The sequence below is a fragment of the Typopeltis vanoorti genome, chromosome 19 (assembly GCF_054136105.1).
Source record: "Typopeltis vanoorti isolate ZY-2024b chromosome 19, IOZ_Tvanoo_1.0, whole genome shotgun sequence".
NCBI classification, from domain to species: Eukaryota; Metazoa; Arthropoda; class Arachnida; order Uropygi; family Thelyphonidae; genus Typopeltis; species Typopeltis vanoorti.
The window spans coordinates 70,684,167-70,703,109 of record NC_143567.1 but is presented as its reverse complement, the minus strand read 5'-3'; the positions used below and the strand labels follow the sequence as shown (position 1 = coordinate 70,703,109).

Below are 18,943 nucleotides of genomic sequence, written 5' to 3'. Positions count from 1 at the left end.
TCTAAGCTAATAATAGATGAAATCCAGGTTTATAAAATTCTTTACTGATATGAACTAATATTATGACTCATTAGTCTCAGAGTGATTTCTTTAGATTTGAATGATCAGGGGTAGTATTCACCTTTTTTTTAGAGATATTCTGAATATAAAGAGCCTTGATATATTATTATTATTTATTCATTTAATTGATACATAGCCAAAACAAGATTTAAACAACATTATTTAAACAACAATTTGACTGGTGATACAGAACAATTCAGATTCTACCCAAGAATCTAAGAATAGTCCGTCAGGTAGCGTCGTAAAATATGGACAGTTCCAAATAATGCTGTTTTTTTGTAGGTCATATGGGGTCACTTCGTTGATGTTTAATTGCTATAAATAATTGGACGCTTCTTTGAAATTGCTCCAAGTTCTGATAACTATTGGAATAACTTTGGTGTGTTTAAGCCACAGTCGACCAAACCTGTCGATGTTCAATAACTGCGATGTCAGGTTTATTGTGTTCCAAATGCCGGTCAGTTTGTATTCGAAAGTCCCAGAGAATGTTTGCTGTTTCGTTTTCCAATACAGTCTCTATTTTATGCTGCCACCAGTTATCAGAAGTAGGAATATCAGAAGAAAGCCATATTTTTTGCATACTTGCCAATGAATTATTTTGGCCACTTGATCATGGCGGTATTTATAGTCAGTTTGAGCTATCTTGCTGCATGCACTGATTAGATGTTCTACAGTCTCATCTTTCTGATTGCATAATCTGCATTTGCTGTTATTATTCATGTTCAAAAGTTTTGCTTTCGTTGCATTAGTTTGTAATGCCTGTTCTCGGGCTGCTAGAATAAATCCTTCTGTTTCTTTTTTAATGTATCCGTATTGTAGCCATTGTCACGTCTTGTGCACGTCAATTTTGTCCTCAGTATCTCTAAGAAAAATGGCCATGCAAAGGTTTATTTTTCAAGCGCACATATCGGTTATTTTGCTGTTCCTTTTTGTGATCGCATTTGTTTCCTTTTGCTTTCGGAAGACACTCGTGTAACTACTTGAAGCATTTGCTCAGAGCTATTGTCGATGTAACTTTTTAAGCTAATTACTTCTTCTTCTTCTTCCACAGTCTGTCTCACTTGCAGCAGACCCCGTACACCAATTCTCCTTCGTAGGTACAACCGGTCAACATCACTTCGTGGATGTAATGCATGATGCATAGTCATTAGTTTTCTAGTTTTGCGGTCCAATTTGTCCAGGTCTTCATTTGTCCAATCTATTATGCCAGCTGTGTATCGGATCACTGGTATAGCCCAAGAATTCATTGCTTTAATTGTATTTAACCCATTTGGTTGTTTTCAGAATATTTCTAACCCTTTTGGTGTATTCTGCTGCTGCCTGTTGTTTAACTGTTTATTATTATTATTATTATACAAACACCTCCTGGCGAGACTTATCAAGGGAGACAATAGTAAGATGACATTCATACTAAAAGAGATAGTGTTTATCATACCTCATCTTAAACCGATTTAATGTTTGCTCACTCACCACTTCATTTGGCAATAAATTCCACTCACCAACCACTCTCCATGCAAAAAAAAAAAAAAAATCAAGCCGCACTCTCTTACGCACCACACCTTTATAGAACTTCCAAGAATGACTTCTTGTGTCTATCCCCTTCCCTCCTTCAACCCTTTAAAAAATATCCTGGGTATCTATTTGATAAGCACCCCTTAACAATTTATGTCTCAGTCATATCGTCCCCTCTTCCGCCTATTGAATAGCATCTGTAATTTACATTCTCTCAACTTGTCTTCATAGTCAGTATTTCAAAATCCCGATATCGCTATTGATATTTGTCCCTGAAATGTTTCTACGGCTTGCTTCTCACCTAGGAACGCAGGTGACCAAATCGATACGCAGTAGTTCAGATGTGGTCTAATCAAAGCATTTCATAGCGGAATGACCACATTTTTATCTCTACGTGTCAGTGTTCGTCTTAGTATACTGGCATTTTTGTTCTGTTTTTGACCTTTGCAATATATCCCTTGAACTTTAATTTTTTATCAACCAATATCCCAAGATTCCTCGCTTTCTCCACCTCTTGTAATACAACGTCTCCAATATGATACACAGTTTTACTTCTTTGAGATCCAAAGTGCGAAATCGTACATTTACTGGTGTTAAATTGACATCCCCACTTGTTAGTCGACATAGCCACTTTACTCAAATCGCTCTGAAGCTCCAGTACATCTGCATCATTCCTAATAACTTTTCCCAGCTTAGTATCATCCGAAACAGCTGAATATCAAGCTTGCAGACCACTCGCAATATCATTAACAAAAAAATTAAACAGCAGTGGTTCTAGAACAGAATTCTGTGGGACTTCACTGGTAACTCTTTGCCTGAGAGACATGACACCTCTATACACCACCGTTTGATATCGATTAGCAAGCCAGTTTGCTATCCAATCAGCAAACCGCTTTCAAATCCCATTTGCCGTAACATATACACCAGTTTCTTATGTGATAGCCTTTCAAATGCTTTTGCAAAATCCAGAAGTATCACTGTAGTGTATATGAATCACCCTAGAACTGTATCCAGAACTGTAGTCATCTTATTATAAAATGTAAGTAAATTTGTAAAACAAGACCTTCCTTTAACAAAACCATGTTGACCTCTATACAGAATCCTTTTCTTTTCCACCATCCTGTATTCTGTTCCTAAGCAATCTCTTCAAGATCTTAACAACCACTCCAGAAATGCAAACTGGTCTGTAATTCGAAACATCTGTTTTGCTTCCACCATTATGCAATGGAACAGTCTTGCCCTCTTTCCACTCATTGGGGATTGTTGAGGACACTAGACTCTCATTAAACAACCGAGTCAACGGAAGTGTCAGTTCCTTAGAGCAGTGGTGGCGAACCCGTTTTATGTGCGCGTGCCAAAAGTTTACAAATCGAGTTGCTGACGTGTCAGGCAGTTTTTAATAGAGGAAAAATTAATAGAAAAATAAATAATTAATAATATTATATATATTTATAAATAATTTAATTATTTATAATTTTATAAATAATATTTTATTTTATTTATAATATTTATTTATATATAAATTTATATTATTCAGTGTAAAATTGATTATTGTATAATTAAATTGATTTTAATGATACTCATTTGAAGAAAAAACTGCAGTGAGAAAAATATTTATGCATTTTAACTCACCATCGAAGTTAACTGAGCACGGGAAGCAGCAGAAGGATGTCAACTTATCGGCAAAACGCTTACCGTATTTACTCGAATATAACTTGCCTTCGCGTATAACTCGCACCCTTGATTTTACTTTACGAAAAAAGACATTAAAAAGTTTTGCATATACCTCGCACACGAAAAATATTAAAACATGTTTACTTCGAGGCGATAGTAACTCGCTCCCCGCGGTAACATCATGTCCTATCCAACAGTCTGATTCTTTACCTTATCTTTACAACATCTGTATCTTATTGTGTCCCTGAATAAGGTACAGATGCTTATGCAGTCTGTGTAATATATTTCTCAACAAATAGTGCGATTAGAGATAGCTGGAATAAAATGGCGCTAACTAATGAATCACATTCCCCTCTCACAGAAACTATGCTGTATAAACTCCAGCAAAATCATATGTTGTACTGGAAACACAGTATCTAACTAAAAACTATTGTCCAATTTTTCAATTATATGTTTGTTTGATTGCATTTGAAATTCTCGATGCCATTATGACAGATCACAAAGGCTAACTTCAAATAAAATTCTACCACGAATTGAAACATGCCATATAATGCTTGTGTGAGTTCCCCTGCCAGCTCAAATGCAAACAAGCAGTAATAAAAATCAACCAAGGGTTGAAACTTCGTGTGAGTTTCAATAAATGATAAACGACACCCCATCGTGAATGTGTTAAAACTGAGAAATATATAGTGAGTGTTGTTATGACAGTTGCAGATGTTATGGGATTCGGTTGAAGAGAATTAGCATTTCAATTCAAAAATTGTCGGCTTGCTTTGAGTCACGCGATCTTTTGTTAATACCGCACCAATCATATGTACCTCTTCATAGCTGCTCTATCTATACTGGCCTACCATTGCTCTCTGTTTTGCGGTATGTTTTCACTTCTCATTAGTCATTTGTGAAGGATTGTTCTTTATGTATTTCAAGTCTTGTAAATGAATGTTAATTTTTGCTTTGTAATGGGAAGGAAGATTTCACTGTTTGGAATTTTGAAAATCTCCGCATATATCTCGCGCTACAAATTTTTAGCTTTAATTATGAGGGAAAAAAGTGAGAATTATATTCGAATAAATACAGTTTTATCACATACATACACCCAATATTTATATATGCAAACTATGTAATTTATTAAATAAAAATGTATGAATCTCTCAATTTTAAACACTGGTTCCAACAATAATTAATATTTTGAATTTAAAAACACATCACTTTAACGAAGCAATTAAAATTTATTGAAAAAAGTTAAACTTAGTTTCTTTTAGTACAACTGAGTTTTGGAAAGTTTTAGTTATGGTAGTGAGAATGTTGTTGCTGTTTTCTGTCCGTTAGCTTATTAATTCTGGGATGAATTGAAGTGATAACATTTCATTATTTCTTTCTGCAATCATATTAAGCTGGAGTTTGAGTTTCTTTTTGAATGATTCGACCTTGTTCCAAGCATTAAATGTTGTTGTATCTGGACCTTGAAGTTGTAATTCAACTCGTTTATGTAAGAAAACATATCACTGAGATATGCCAGCCTGTCTACCCATTTCTTATCCTGGAAATAATGGGATGGGTCACTTTTCTTGTTAATTAGAAATAGTTCAGCTTCCTTTTGGAGTTCACATAACCTCTCGTGAACTTCACCGCAGGACAGCCAACGAACTTCCGAATGTTGAAAGATTTCGATGTCTGAAAATTCCTGATCACTCATGAATACTTCCATGTTTAAAAATACGCTGCTTCATCACTGACATTTCCTACATAGATGTTATTTAGGTGTTCTGGATCTGAGCTTTCTGTTTCATTAACGAATATTATATTATATAATATAGAATATTTGCAATATAAAATATTTATTCATGAAAAATGACAAATTTCCGAAGAACCTTTCGCGGCCCGGTATAATTGATGCCAGGGCCCGATGGTTGAGAAACCCGGATCTACAATGAGTCGACTGACGAAAAGAAAAATTGTATTTGTTCACTATAGGAAGATGCCCGGCAGATATGACAGGTCCGACCGCCATTTTACTCTTAATATCATATGTTTAGAAGACACGTGCCTTGAAAACGTTGCAGCTGGTGACTTTTCATATGCTGAAAATATTAAAGATAATAAACTTGAGTTAATTAATAAGCTTTTAAATAATGAAAAGTTCTGGCGACTAAACACAATTCTTTTCTATCAGCCGAGTCATGTTATTATGCCCCTCAGCCAATGGTTAGAGGTTGCATCAGATGTAGTTTTCAGCGGTTGGGCCTTGTTCTTACAGTAGGCTTTGCTGGTTAGTTTCTTTCGTGTAAAACAAAATTTAACTTGTACGTATTGTAACAATTAAAAAAAAAAGATTGAATAATTTATAAGCGTATAAAAGGATAGCACCTGTAAATCATTGACGTGCCAGCAAAATTCTCGGACGTGCCACCTCTGGCACGCGTGCCATAGGTTCACCATCGATGCCTTAGAGCATTCGTTCATAACACGTGGTGAAATTCCATCCAGTCCAATAGCCTTATTCACATCAAGATGACTTAAACAAACATAAACTTCTATCTCATTACTATCAGTAATGATACTGATAGTAATGATAAAACCTTAGCAAAATGATCACTGAACAACTCCACAGTAACTTCTTCCTTGGTCACTCTTGCGCCATCTCTATCTAGCAGAGTTATCTTCCCATAATCATTCTTTCTCTTGCTAGCTGCATAACAGAAAAAAACTCCCTGGGATTTTTTCTTAGCCTGTTTCCATAGTCTCCTCTCATAATCTAATTTCGCCTTTGTTGTTATACTTTTCATTCTTCTTGCCTACACTTTATGGATTTCAGGTAACTTTTCACATCTTCCAAGTTTATATTTTCTCAATAATCTTCTCTTCTTCTACAATTCCTGCTTAATGTCCCTATTCATCAATTTAGGACCTATTTTGTTAATTCTTAGGCATACAGTCTTATTGTTATTGCCATAATTAACTACCTTTTAACTATAACCCACGCCATATTAATTTATTTCCTTCATATTCTTTTTTCCATAGAATTTCTTCAAGCTGTTTTCTGAGTTTTCCATAATCTCCTGCCCTATAAATCCACATTTATCCTTTTACTCTAGTTGCCTCTGCATGCTTTCCCACTTCCCAGGTCAGGACTACATGATTATTTTCACCAACTGGTGGCAATATTGATATGTTGTTGACAATTACGTTTCCGACGTTATTACTAAATCCGGTACATTTTGCCCACGGGTTCCCTCCATCACCAAATGTATGAAATAGCGATCCCTTAAGAAACTCAAGAAATTCTCTTTCCTTTCTCCCTTAAGTTATTCCTTCTTTCTAATTTATATTTGGAAAATTGAAATCCCCATTATTATAATAGGGATTTCAATTTTCACTAGCTAAACTTATTTTTTCCTATAAATTTCTTTCTCATCTCGTTCATTATTCGCAGGTCTGCAACACACCCTAACTAAATATCTCTCTCTAATAACACTTATTTCACACCAGACACTTTCAAAATCACTCTCATTTTTATCCCCTACTTCCACAGACCTACATGGACACAACTCATTTGTTATCATCAGTAATACATCTCCTCCTTTTTTATAATTTCTGTCTTCTCTAAGAATCCTATATCCATCAACTTCAATGCCAGTCAAGATATCATTTCCAGTCAACCAAGTTTCCGATATGCCTCTTATCTGAGTCTGGACTGTAATAACCAATTCTATAAACTCTTTTGATTTATTCCTTTACTTCTCCCATTTGTATATAAACAGAGGAGAGTATTTGTAAGCTTTACCCCTGATTTTCCATTTTTCCCCGCCTCCCTGTCAACGTTATTTCTAACAACCATCCTCATTCCCTTCCATCCTAATTACTCTCGTTTCTCTGATCTAACACATTTTCATTCTGTAAACATTTACTCCCGTACTTATTTAAATACAGACCATCATCAGAATATAATTTCTTTCTCCCATCAAACTCATCCCATACATCCGCATACTCAAGCCCTCTCTTCCTACATATTCTAGCTACCATTTCATTCATCATCAATGCTCTTCTTCTCAATTCTCCACTATCATATCTAGGCAGCACACAGACTATCCTAGCACTCTTACTCTTAAATCTCAGTCCCAAACATCTCCCTCAAATCCCTTGCCACCACACTATTTACGCTGCTTCTCAAATCATTCGTCCCAATCATTACAATCATTTCATCTACATTCTTACCTCCCTTTATAGCTGTAGTCACATAGTCACACTCTCTAAAGTATCTCTTGGTCAACATTCTTTAAAGACATCTCCGCGTTTTACTCTACGAAGCATCGAATCCCCTAACATTATTTTCTTCACTTTTCCCTCCACCTTTTTCTTTCCCTGTCTATCCATCTCTTTAAGCATCGACCAAAAAACAGGATATTTTATTAATTTTATTCTCTGTAGTAAAAAAATGTCGTTTTTATGCAATTAGCACGAATCCTCCTGAAATATTTAGGATCAGAAATATCAAAACAAACAGGAAAACGAGGTTGGTATTATTTATATTACTCAATATTTCGGTCAACTCGTAACAAAAAATAAGCCTAAAAACTGAAAGTTTTTATAGGGACTTCGTTAAGTAATACGAGTATATTAAAATTAAAACTTTGAAGAAAAAAAGACACAAAATTGCATTTTATAACACAACTACTATTTTCTGGTTATTTTTCACAGTCGCATCAATGTAAAAATTTTCAACTTATCGTTGATTGTGAAGTACGACGTGGTTATTAAATGACAATGAAAGTTATATACTTCCAAAACTATCCCATCTCACACTCGATTATGTTTATTTTCAACTGTTAATCAGCTTTTTTTTTTCATGTCGTCTTTTCATTCTTCTCGTTTGTTCATCGCACGCTAATAAAGTTACTCGACTGACTTTTCCTCCCACGTGTTTTCTTGTAAACTCTTATAGCTTAATATAAACGCAAAAATGTTTCAGAAAAATAAAATTACTTGAATTAGATAGCGAAGAAGCTGCGCATGTGTACTGTGATGTTGCGTCTCACTTTTGTTCACTCCGTGTACACGCCAGTGATCCGACTAAATTTCCGCGGTAATTAAAACATATGTAAATCTATTTTATGTGGTATGCAAATTAGCAATCAGATAAACTAATATTGTTAATTTTATTATTAAAGTATTGTAGTATAAATAATAGTACGAAATGAAAGTTTTACTGTTTTAAACCATCGGCAGCCATTATGCATTTACCTTATTCACAAATGCATACGCTCATTATTTTTCTTGGTTTCGTGCATTTATTCGATCTTCCACAAGGAAAGGAAAAAAAAGGAAGGGAAAAAATCTCAGATAATGAAGTTAAGAGTGCTTTACAGGCATCTAAAAGTTTATTTCTTCGAGAGATATTAAAGAAGCTGTGTTGTTAAGTTATAAAAACTCTTTTGAAAAGTAATAAATTTGGATTTATGAATTTGTTGTAACCGACAACAAGACAGCTCCATTAATGGAACTCAGCATTAAGGACATCCGCGTAGGCATAATGCTAGAAAGAAAACAGCTTTAAACAACAAAACACTAAGTGGGTAGTCGTGTTCTTTCATTAGAAGTGAGATAGCCTAAATGCGTGTAGCCTTTGGGGAATAAAGCTTATATAACGTATTAAACAGTAAAAGTTGGTAAGAAAACTTAATTTTTCTAAAAACCTTGAGAAGATATATTGACAGCGAGGATTAGATTAACAATGTCCTGTTGAAAAGAGAACCTGAAATAAAAAAAAACCCTCCACGGCTTAGCTAATGTAACCGAGTCAAAAACAGGCAAAAAATCTATTTCTGAACCATGTAGGACAAAAGGTATTTGCGATAAAAAACTGAAATCTCCATCTTTAGGTCTAATTCTAAACTATACTTTTAAAAAAATAAAGGAGGTGTATATATATACACAGCGAAGTCTTAGCAATTGCAGACACTATCAAAACCTCCCACTAAAAACTTTTATTTGTCTGCTTGGTTTGTCTACTTATTCTTGTTGACTCCAGTATTTTTTTGCGAGAATAATTCGAAAAGTTTGTAATGTTAAGACCATTTTCAGAACATACAAATGAAAGGATAAATCCCCAATGTGTTTTCCGTCTTTTCTAGCAGATGGCAACACTGCTACCGGCTGTTATGGCATACCAAACATATATCTACTATTTCAATCATCTGTGATAAATATTTCTTCCTTTATACCAACATGGTATAAGGTATAATAAAATAAATGTCAATCTGATGTGACCTTCTACAACCACAGAAATTGCTTACCTCCTTATTCCTATCCAGCAAGCGTCAGTGTTCCGAGTTAATCTCAAATTAACTAAACTTATGTTTTTAGGGTAGCTAGGGAGGTGGTCTCACTGGACGATGAAATTCATCTCTTTCCTAAAAATGATTATAGGCTTCCACGACGTCCACCACGGGAGATTCGAACAAAAAATAATAAATTTGTTGGAAGTATGAATTGTTTTTTTAAGAAATGGCATCATTTGGGTTTGTTCTTTTATCAATTTTCACTCACGATGTCCAGAAATAATCCAGTGGGGAAAAAAAAAACCTAAACAGAAAAACTAACCATTGTTAAAACGTATTGTGGTATGTTTATATTTCTTTCTTTCTCACATTTCAAACACATTCTGTCTTTTCTTGTTATTCTTTCATTTGCATTAAATCTCATTATGGACTTCGTTACAAGAAAAACGAAATTCCATTTATTTTTGTCTCACGAAGGACAAACAGACTTTTTGTTGTTTCTAATATAAATCTCTTACTAGGAAACCTTTCTTTTGAATTAAGAATCGCGTGATGGTGAAAAAGATTTTCGACAACCCAACACATAACTTTGTTTGTTTTGTACGTTTGTTTATTTCTGTTGACGAAAACAAATCCGAACGTGCTACTGAAAGTAAACACAAAAAAGAACACCGTAAAAAGAAAAAAAAAAAAAGAAGTAGGATTCTGTTTAGAATTAAAGCTCAAACTTCAAGAATAAATAAATAAATAATAAAAAAACTGAAATCTTCAAATCACAATAGAAGCGCATCTTTTAGCTAGCAAGCTATCGACTCGTGTCTCTCCTCGTGAATAGAATTTCTGACGATCCCCTGACAAAAAATATTTTCGAAGATTTGGCAGTACCAATATCACTACGTGTTTACGTTGAAATTGAAAGAAAAATATGGTAAAGAATTAGAGTTCAATGAACGTGGATTTCTTGGACGTCAAACTTAAGTTCAATGAGTGAGACCTGGTTGAAAGATTATGTAAAGGAAATATTTTTTTGGGGAAAAAATAAAACCAGGTTGTCGTATTCTCTAGCGAGGGCAATGTAAGAAACATTCGAGGCTAGTTATTCACTGAGTGTTACCATTTTTCACCAAAAGATGTTTTATGTACAACCGATAATAAAAAAATATACTTAAAATATGCATTGATGTTTTGTTTAAAAATGAAGCTGATGTTTTGGTTTGTTTTTTAAGATCGATACGATAAAGATCTCTGAAATACTTTATCACTAAAAGGAATTATTTAAATACAAAAGCTAATTTCTTGGTGCAATGGACTTGAGCAAATTTTGTGATCTCTCGTTACAGGAGCTGGCAAATATTTAGATTAATTAGCCATTGAAGAGATACTTTGGCAAAGTGAAAGATTACAATTATTCCTTGCGTGTCAGGTTTTCTTGACAGAGTCATGTAGTATTCATAACTATCCTTATTATTTTTCTGCAACTGGATAATCATCGATCTTTTTGGAGAATTTTTAAGAGGGTCTCGCAAGTTATAACAAATAAAATAGTATTATAATAAAACAAAAAAGCTTATTTTGACAAAAAACGTCGATCTTGGGAAATTTTGCCCTAAATATGTGTGACTCATGGACAAGTGGTATTGACTCCTCTTTCTCTCAAGGCAATATTGAAAGGACAAGAAAAAAACAGAATAAAATTCACATTATAGTGTTAATAAGCATCTAACCGCACACGCATTAAGGGATAAAGAAAAACTCGAGAGGAATTTATTTCTTCTCCAAATATAAACTACCATGTTTTGGTTGATATCAGACTTTTAGTTTGATTGTTTTCAACATATTCACTATTCGCGCTTGGCAACTTTATAAATACCGTCACCGAGAACATTTATGTTCACAATATTTCTGCAGCTATCATACCGATGTTTTACGACATATCCAACTGTACTCTGTTCCTCCCTGAATATACTGATAGATGTCTTATTTCCAGACTTATCAAACTTATCTGAAATCATTCGAACATCAACAAGAAAGGATAACCAGAAAAGAATATCGATAAAGAAAAATATTGCTAACCCTCAATATAATATGAAGTCAAACTAAAAGTACTGATATAAACCAAAGCATGATAATTTACGTTTGGCTTTAGGCTTATAACCGGAACCACAGGAGATGTTTAGAAACTGAAGGGCATTCTGAAGCAACGAAGTTCAATATATGACGGTGGATATTTTATTTACTTGCTTGAAGTATCTTAGATTCGTTTCCCATCTTATGCTTCTAGCTATTTCAGCAATAACCAGCTCTTTTGTTTTTACAGGGTCTATTTCAGCCTGTTGCCATGACAATGAGACGATATCTAATAGTGTTTGGGTTTCTATGCGCTGTTGCCATAGCTACAGATGCGTCTGAGCAATCCTTCAGGAGTAAGAGAGAAGCAGTCAGCAATACAAACAGTGATGAAAGTAAAGGTAAGAGACCATACTAAACAAATAGCTAGATATATGTATGATTTTCTCATAAAATCATCCAGAAAAACGAGTAAAACGCAATCATTTCACAGCACTATACGTAGTTATGGTAAAAAAAAATAAAATAAAATAAACAATTTAGAAAATATTTTAACGTAGAGAAGAAGAAGTATGCAATATTTTAACAGAAATGGACATAAGACACCGGATAGACTCCATTTAGGAATATCACATACGATTTGCCGGTCTGATTTGGAATGCGGATTTAATATTAGGACGTATGACCTATCGCGCTAAGAACTGAGTCATTATTCGTTTGTCAATCAACTTTTATTTAAATATCGACTTCTACTTTACAGTGATGGAGTTAAATACATAATAAAGGTCGTGCAACGATATATATATATATCCTGGGGAATAAATATTATTCTGAGCGATCACTGCATCCCATAACATGAACAATTCCATACTGACATTTATTTCTTATGTATGATCAATAAACTGGAGAAATAAATACATAGGCATGTTCCATCACATATTCAAACTACGTTCACAAAGTGAGCTTAGCGAGTTATTACAAGTTGAAATAAGTTATGGAATCAAAGCTTCCCCAACTTACTTCACATTGTTTAGCTATTTCTCTTTGAGTGAGGAACTCTGTATTCATGCAAAGAGATATAAAAATGATTTTTTTTATTCATTTATACAGGGTGTCCCAAAATTCACGCAAGAAGTAATTTTGATAGAAAACACAGGTTTTTAGGGTTATGCATGGAATATCATATCGGGTAAATGGCCTCCACAGCTTTGCTGGCACATACGCACTCTTTTGTCGAAATTTTCCATGACCGTTTTGCATAAATGTGGCTGAATTTCGTTGATACAGCGCTCAATTTCCTCCTTCAAGGCGTGGGTGGTCGTGGGCTTGTTGACATAAACTTTAGACTTCAAAAAAACCCCAAAGAAAAAAGTCCAACGGCGTTAAGTCACATGATCTGGGCGGCCAATTCTAATCACCAAAACGGGAAATTACACGACCAGGAAATGACTCATGCAGTAATTGAATTGTTTCTCGGGGTGTATGGCATGTGGCACCGTCTGGTTGAAACCACATGTCGTCCATTTCCATATCTTGCAATTCAGGCACAAGAAACTGGATTATCATGTCGCGATAGCGAGCACCATTAACTGTTATTGCTTACCAGCCGCATTTTCGAAGAAGAATGGACCGATGATGCCTCCAGCCCAAAATCCGCACCAAACAGTGACACGTTGTGGATGCATTTGTTTCTCAACAATCACTCGTGGATTTTATGAACCCCAAATGCGACAATTCTGTCGATTAACGAAGCCATCAAGATGAAAATGAGCCTCATCGCTGAAGATGATTTTGTTCGAAAAATAAGCATCCACTTGTTGTTGTTCCATAATCCATTCAACGAACTCTCTTCGCTGCGTGTGGTCATTTTTAATAACCCTGAACTGTCAGCTGTCACGCTGTCTTTTTTTTCTCGTTGGCAACACTTTACCGCACAAATGGCGCTAAATTTAAATCTTCCGTGAATTTTGGGACACCCTGTATATGGAAAAAAAAAATATATATATATATTTTTTTTTTTCCATGAGCTCAAATCGAGAGTGACTTACAACAGTTTCAATTAAATAAAACAAAGCGAATCCTAGATTGGAAAAATTTAAATATTCAATTTTTGTATGAATAATCTACAACCAACAGCATATTTCACGTTTAGTTAAAATTCATATTGTTCAAAACTGTACATTCAAATTATACAACAAAATATATAAATTTGTTGCTGTGTTAATTGGTACAAAGTATCCAAGTATTTGCAACCAGTAAGAGTTATATATAAAATAAAAATTCTGAGTGTCAGAATTTTCATTATACATTTATTAGTTAAAGTATATTTTAGAGCAATAAATGTATCCCTTTTTCTATGTTAAAGTAGCATTAGTTGCTATATCATGAATAACAGTGCATATTGCATTTTTTTTTTGCTTGATATTTTGTCATTTGCTTGCGGAGAATATTGCAATTTAGCATTTATTCTTGAAACACTCGTAAAATTTCTTAACACTTCCAGGTAGTGATGACAAGCGATCTAGAGAGGAAATAATGTTTGGAAATCAACAAAACAAACCAGCCGGGATGGTGGATGATCTTATTGTTATTCCTGAGAGGAAAGATACGTCGGGACAAAGTGCTTCCGAAGAAACCAGTGGTCCAAGCGAAGGAGAGAATGCAACCAACGTTGAGGGTAATAATGAATGCTAGTCGAAGCAAAGTGCATAAAATGATTTTAACGTGTTTTGTCTTCGGAATTTACGAGAATCATTTCAGACGTTTCCGGTATGTATTCAGCACATTTAGAGCGATCGAAGTACAGTCAGACATAACGGAATACAAATCGCGTAAACAACAGCAAGATCGATATATTTGCCATCAGAGTGACAGGTAGGAGGGCGGTTATGCTTTCATTCTCAACTTTCATATAGCCATCCCTCTGAGTATCCAACTATAAGGACCGAAAAATAAACTTCATGAGATTATATCAAAAAATTCATACAACGAAAAATGGTCTTCAATCAATTATCGATTAATGCATCATACATTGTTTTTAGATCAAACTTTTGTGCAATTGTGTATTTACATCCTCTGTCCAAAACGAAACCGAACTTTTCGAAAATAGAAGAAACTAGTGACGCCACCTGTTGTATCTTTTTGTTGTCGAAAGCGGCAACCTCCATTAACGTTGTATCAACTGTTTATGACATTTGTTTCAATAGAAGCCGAGTTATGGTGCCAAGAGTGACTGTTTTGACGAACGGTCGGAAAATGAGTTTCAAAAGAGAGCTGCGATTAACTTTTAGTTAAACTTGGTAAAACTTTTACCGAAACGCATCAAGTGCTTCAAAAAGCATACGATGATGAATGCTTGTCCTGTACTCAAGTTAGCGAGTGGTTTAAAAGTTTGCGAGTGGACGATTTCGGGTTTTCTTTGATTTCATCAAAGAAAACCCGAAATCGTCCTTGAGATTGATTGAAGATGAATTGGGATTCCAAAATCGACTGTGTACAACATTTTGACCCAGAGTTTTGGCCTTCGTTAATTGAATTCGCAATTTGTTCCACAGAAGTTGACCGACGACCAAAAAATGTATCGAATTGAACACTGCAAAGACCTCATTAAAACTGCTCATAAGGACTCAAACTTCCTTGAAACGATCGTTACTGGTGATGAAACGTGATGTTTTGAGTATGAGCCCGAAACAAAGTGCCAGAGAGTGCTGAGTGGAGACCACCAGAAGAGGGGGATCCGAAAAAAAAAAAAAAAAGAGCCGCTTGGAGAAGTCAAAAGTAAAGACAATGCTTATTTCTTTCTACGATTCTAAGGGCATTATCCACAAAGAATTCGTTCCGCCTGGCCAAACGGTCAATGATGAGCTTTATCTCGAAGTTTTGAAGCGATTGATAGCGAGAATTCGTCGGGTACGTCATCAATATTGTGACGATGATCGTTCGTCAAAACGCACTATTATTCTTGGCACTATAATACAGCTTCTAATGAAACAAATGTCATAAACAGTTGACACAACACTAATTAAAGTTGCCGCTTTCAACAACAAAAAGATACAACACACCACTTGTTTCTTCTAATTTCGAAAAGTTCGGTTTCTTTTTGGACTGAGGTTGTATGTAATAAAATTTTCTTATACAGAGGAAGCGCGTTTCGCAATCTTTTCAGTTTATAACTGTGCTCCAGTTGAAATAACATTCATCCAGATCTGGATGACAAGCCATTACAACAAGAACTCCACCATAGAAAAATGTTTCCGGTGCAGTCCCGTACTTCGGGAAACTTTCTGGAATGATTCAATCGCAGAGCTCAACCAATTGGTCGACTTAAAAAGTCGATAAAGAATTAACTGAGACTAAATCTACTGTGTTATATATTGGGAAGCATTGGAAGCCATTTAGACTTCCAGGTCTTGCCAACATTTAATTCACATATCCTTTAGTTATGCCTAACTGGTTTAATATCCGTGTGTGTATGTGTGTGTTCATTTGTTTTTCTATTACGGTTCCACTATCTTTCGTTTTTGACCAAAAATCCAAGCTCGTGCATATTGAAAAGCAGAAATAATCTCATACCTACTTTATATTATTTAATTTGCAAACGTTTGGCGATCTTTGGGCGAATCTACAAATTACGTCGTTGTATGGCGTAAAATTTTTTAATCTAACTTTGGTAATACCAAAATGCAGCATCATTAAAGGGAATTCTCCGTAAGGCACGTCTTCATGCTTACTGTCCCTGATTTAATAAGATTAATTAGCATTTGAATAATGAGGCTGCGTCGCTTGTTTCTGTCAGAGCCATTTCTGTCTTCATTCAACGTGTGCATTATTAATTACAGTTGACAGGACTTTGCGCAAAATAAAAGCAGACTTGCAGAGATGGAATTCCCATTTAAATTCTTTTGTAGTGTTATCCGTAACAAGATAGAAATTAACAACTATGATTCCAACAAAGACTGATTCCACATACGCTAACCGTCACAAAATGTTAATAAAAAGAATAACATCAACAGATATATTATCATGTTTAATTAGAAACGAAGGTAGAAGTAGTTGAAAAACATGTGTAAATACTCAACATGCATTCTGTCCTATCGCTATATCTGTAGAATTGTTTTGAGTACTTTTTCCCTCTCAATGTATCTTTAAAATCAGAATGTGCTATTTTGTTCTCGTATATTTTTTATTCTTTCAAAAGCAAATTTAATCTGCCACTTGATGAAAAATATCCTATTTCATACCTATGAAAGAGTAGAAAGAAAAACATCGGCTGTTGTACAGAATCAGATAATATTAGAAAAAGATTATTGAACCCTAATCAATAACATGTTTACGATCTCACGTGAACTTAGATTGATCGTCTGCTATATTTAGCTAAATATAACAATTACATTGCGTTGGCAGTGAACTATAATGATCTATCAGAGAAGTTGCACAGTAAAGGCTGGAAAATTGGAAAAGCTTGAAAAAAGTGATGTAAGTATATATTGACGATATTTTATGGATTCCTTCACGAATACTTTTATGGGTTCAATTAAAAAAAAAAAAAAAAAATATATATATATATATATATATATATATATCGGTAGAAGGAGAGGATTTTTTTTTACATGAAATTACATGAGAATATGTGTTAGTCTTCTCTATTGGAAAATGAGATGGAGAACTTGGTTGTTTACCGCAAGGCTTTTTTAAATGATATTGCACGAGTACTATCATCAGCACAGCTATAAATGGAATTTGGAATCAGTGATAGCTCGCTGACTTATATTTTTAGCGCCAGCTCGTCCCTTCCCAGGAAAGGTTGAGAAGCTGCACAGCATTAATATCGTGGATTGATGCATCAGCATCATCTCCTACTGCGTCAGCTGTTAGGTCAGTCCTAACAGGACTGACCTAAAGATTTAGAAAGGATTCTATCTTCCTAAATATCGCGCCTTTTAATAATTGCCTGACCAATCTCATCGAAATATCGCTTCAAAAACATCTAGTTTCGGTCTGAAGAGGGTGTGTATGTATATATATATATATATATATATATATATATAGGTAAGGGAGTGCAATAGAAAAGTAAGCTTTGAGATGCCTCCCCCTATACAGAAATTAAAGATTGGAAAGAAATATTTATAGAAATAATTCAAAAGGTATTTCGCAACAGTGTTTTTAGTATGACGTCATTCATTCATCACGGCAACTGAGTTTTAAAGCGGTTTTGGCTTAGGCACCGAAAAGGGTTTATTTACTCGATTTTGTACAATAATCTTGCAACGTTTCGAAATGCTTTACATAATTTTGCCATTAAAATGGTTCTGATTTAAACCAAAGTGATAACACAACATATTGCAGCGGGAATTCTAAATACCAAATTTGTTAAAATTCCGTACAACCAGGCAAAAGTATTTAGTAATTACATCACAATTTTTTGTTAATTTAGGGCCTGCAAATAGTTCGATTTAATCAAAATTGAAATGCCTGGACAATTTTTTTTTAAGAATCTATCGAGCTAAATTGGTGTTATATGTTTACAGGAGGGATGTTCACGTAGTTTCCAAAAGCACAAAAAAAAAAAAAAAAAAAAAAAAATACACAACGAGCGGCACGAGATAGAAAACAGGATTCCTAGCTTCTGAATGTTGGTCATGTTTTTCGCATGCAGAAGTTAGGAATCCAGTTTGGAGACTTGCTCAGAAAATCCAATGAATCCAGATATCGGGAACGATAACGAAAACTTAAAGATAGTGGACATACTCTAAGTAATTATATTTACAAGGAATGACGTTGGTCGGTGTTTAATATTACATCAAGAAAATTAAGGCTTTGATGTGAGCGTACAACGAGGGTGGTCTGAAAAGTTATCCGGTCAAAATACGAATTTATAATTTCAAAATCCCTTTTACTTTTATTCTAATACATTTATTCCAGCGATGCTCCAGCGCCATTATCCCGTCCCTGTAGTGGTTCTCAGTAAGATCTGCAAAATATCTTTCTACAGCTGCAATCATCTCTTGATTCGAAGAAAAATGCTGAACAGCGAGGAATAATTTTAGTTTGAGAAGAGATAGAAGTCAGAGGGAGACAAATCTTGGGGAATAGGGTGGATGTTCCAAAAATTCATAGTGCAGATCCCTTAATTTTCCCATTGCCAAAACACCTTTGTGGGCAGGTGCATTGCCTTGATGAAAGATGATTTTTTTCTTCTACAAACCAGGTCTTTTCTCACGAATTTCTTCGTCTAGTCTAGTTAAAAGATCGGAATAATATTTCCCGGTTATTGTTTTATCCTTTTCAAGATAATTAATAAACAAAATGCCTTTAGCATCTCAAAACACTGATGCCATGACCTTTCCTGTTGA

At 34.7% G+C, this 18,943-nt stretch overlaps 1 protein-coding gene across 1 annotated transcript in view; it reads left to right on the top strand.

The window, feature by feature from the left end:
• The window catches only part of LOC150096236 (uncharacterized), a 68,142-nt gene that overhangs the window by 26,532 nt on the left and 22,667 nt on the right, over nucleotides 1-18,943 (top strand). The window contains exons 2-3 of the mRNA XM_090409447.1: nucleotides 11,842-11,992; nucleotides 14,095-14,268. Coding sequence (XP_090265573.1) covers nucleotides 11,863-11,992; nucleotides 14,095-14,268 — 304 coding nt within the window. The 5' untranslated portion in view covers nucleotides 11,842-11,862. The remainder of the gene's footprint in view (nucleotides 1-11,841; nucleotides 11,993-14,094; nucleotides 14,269-18,943) is intronic.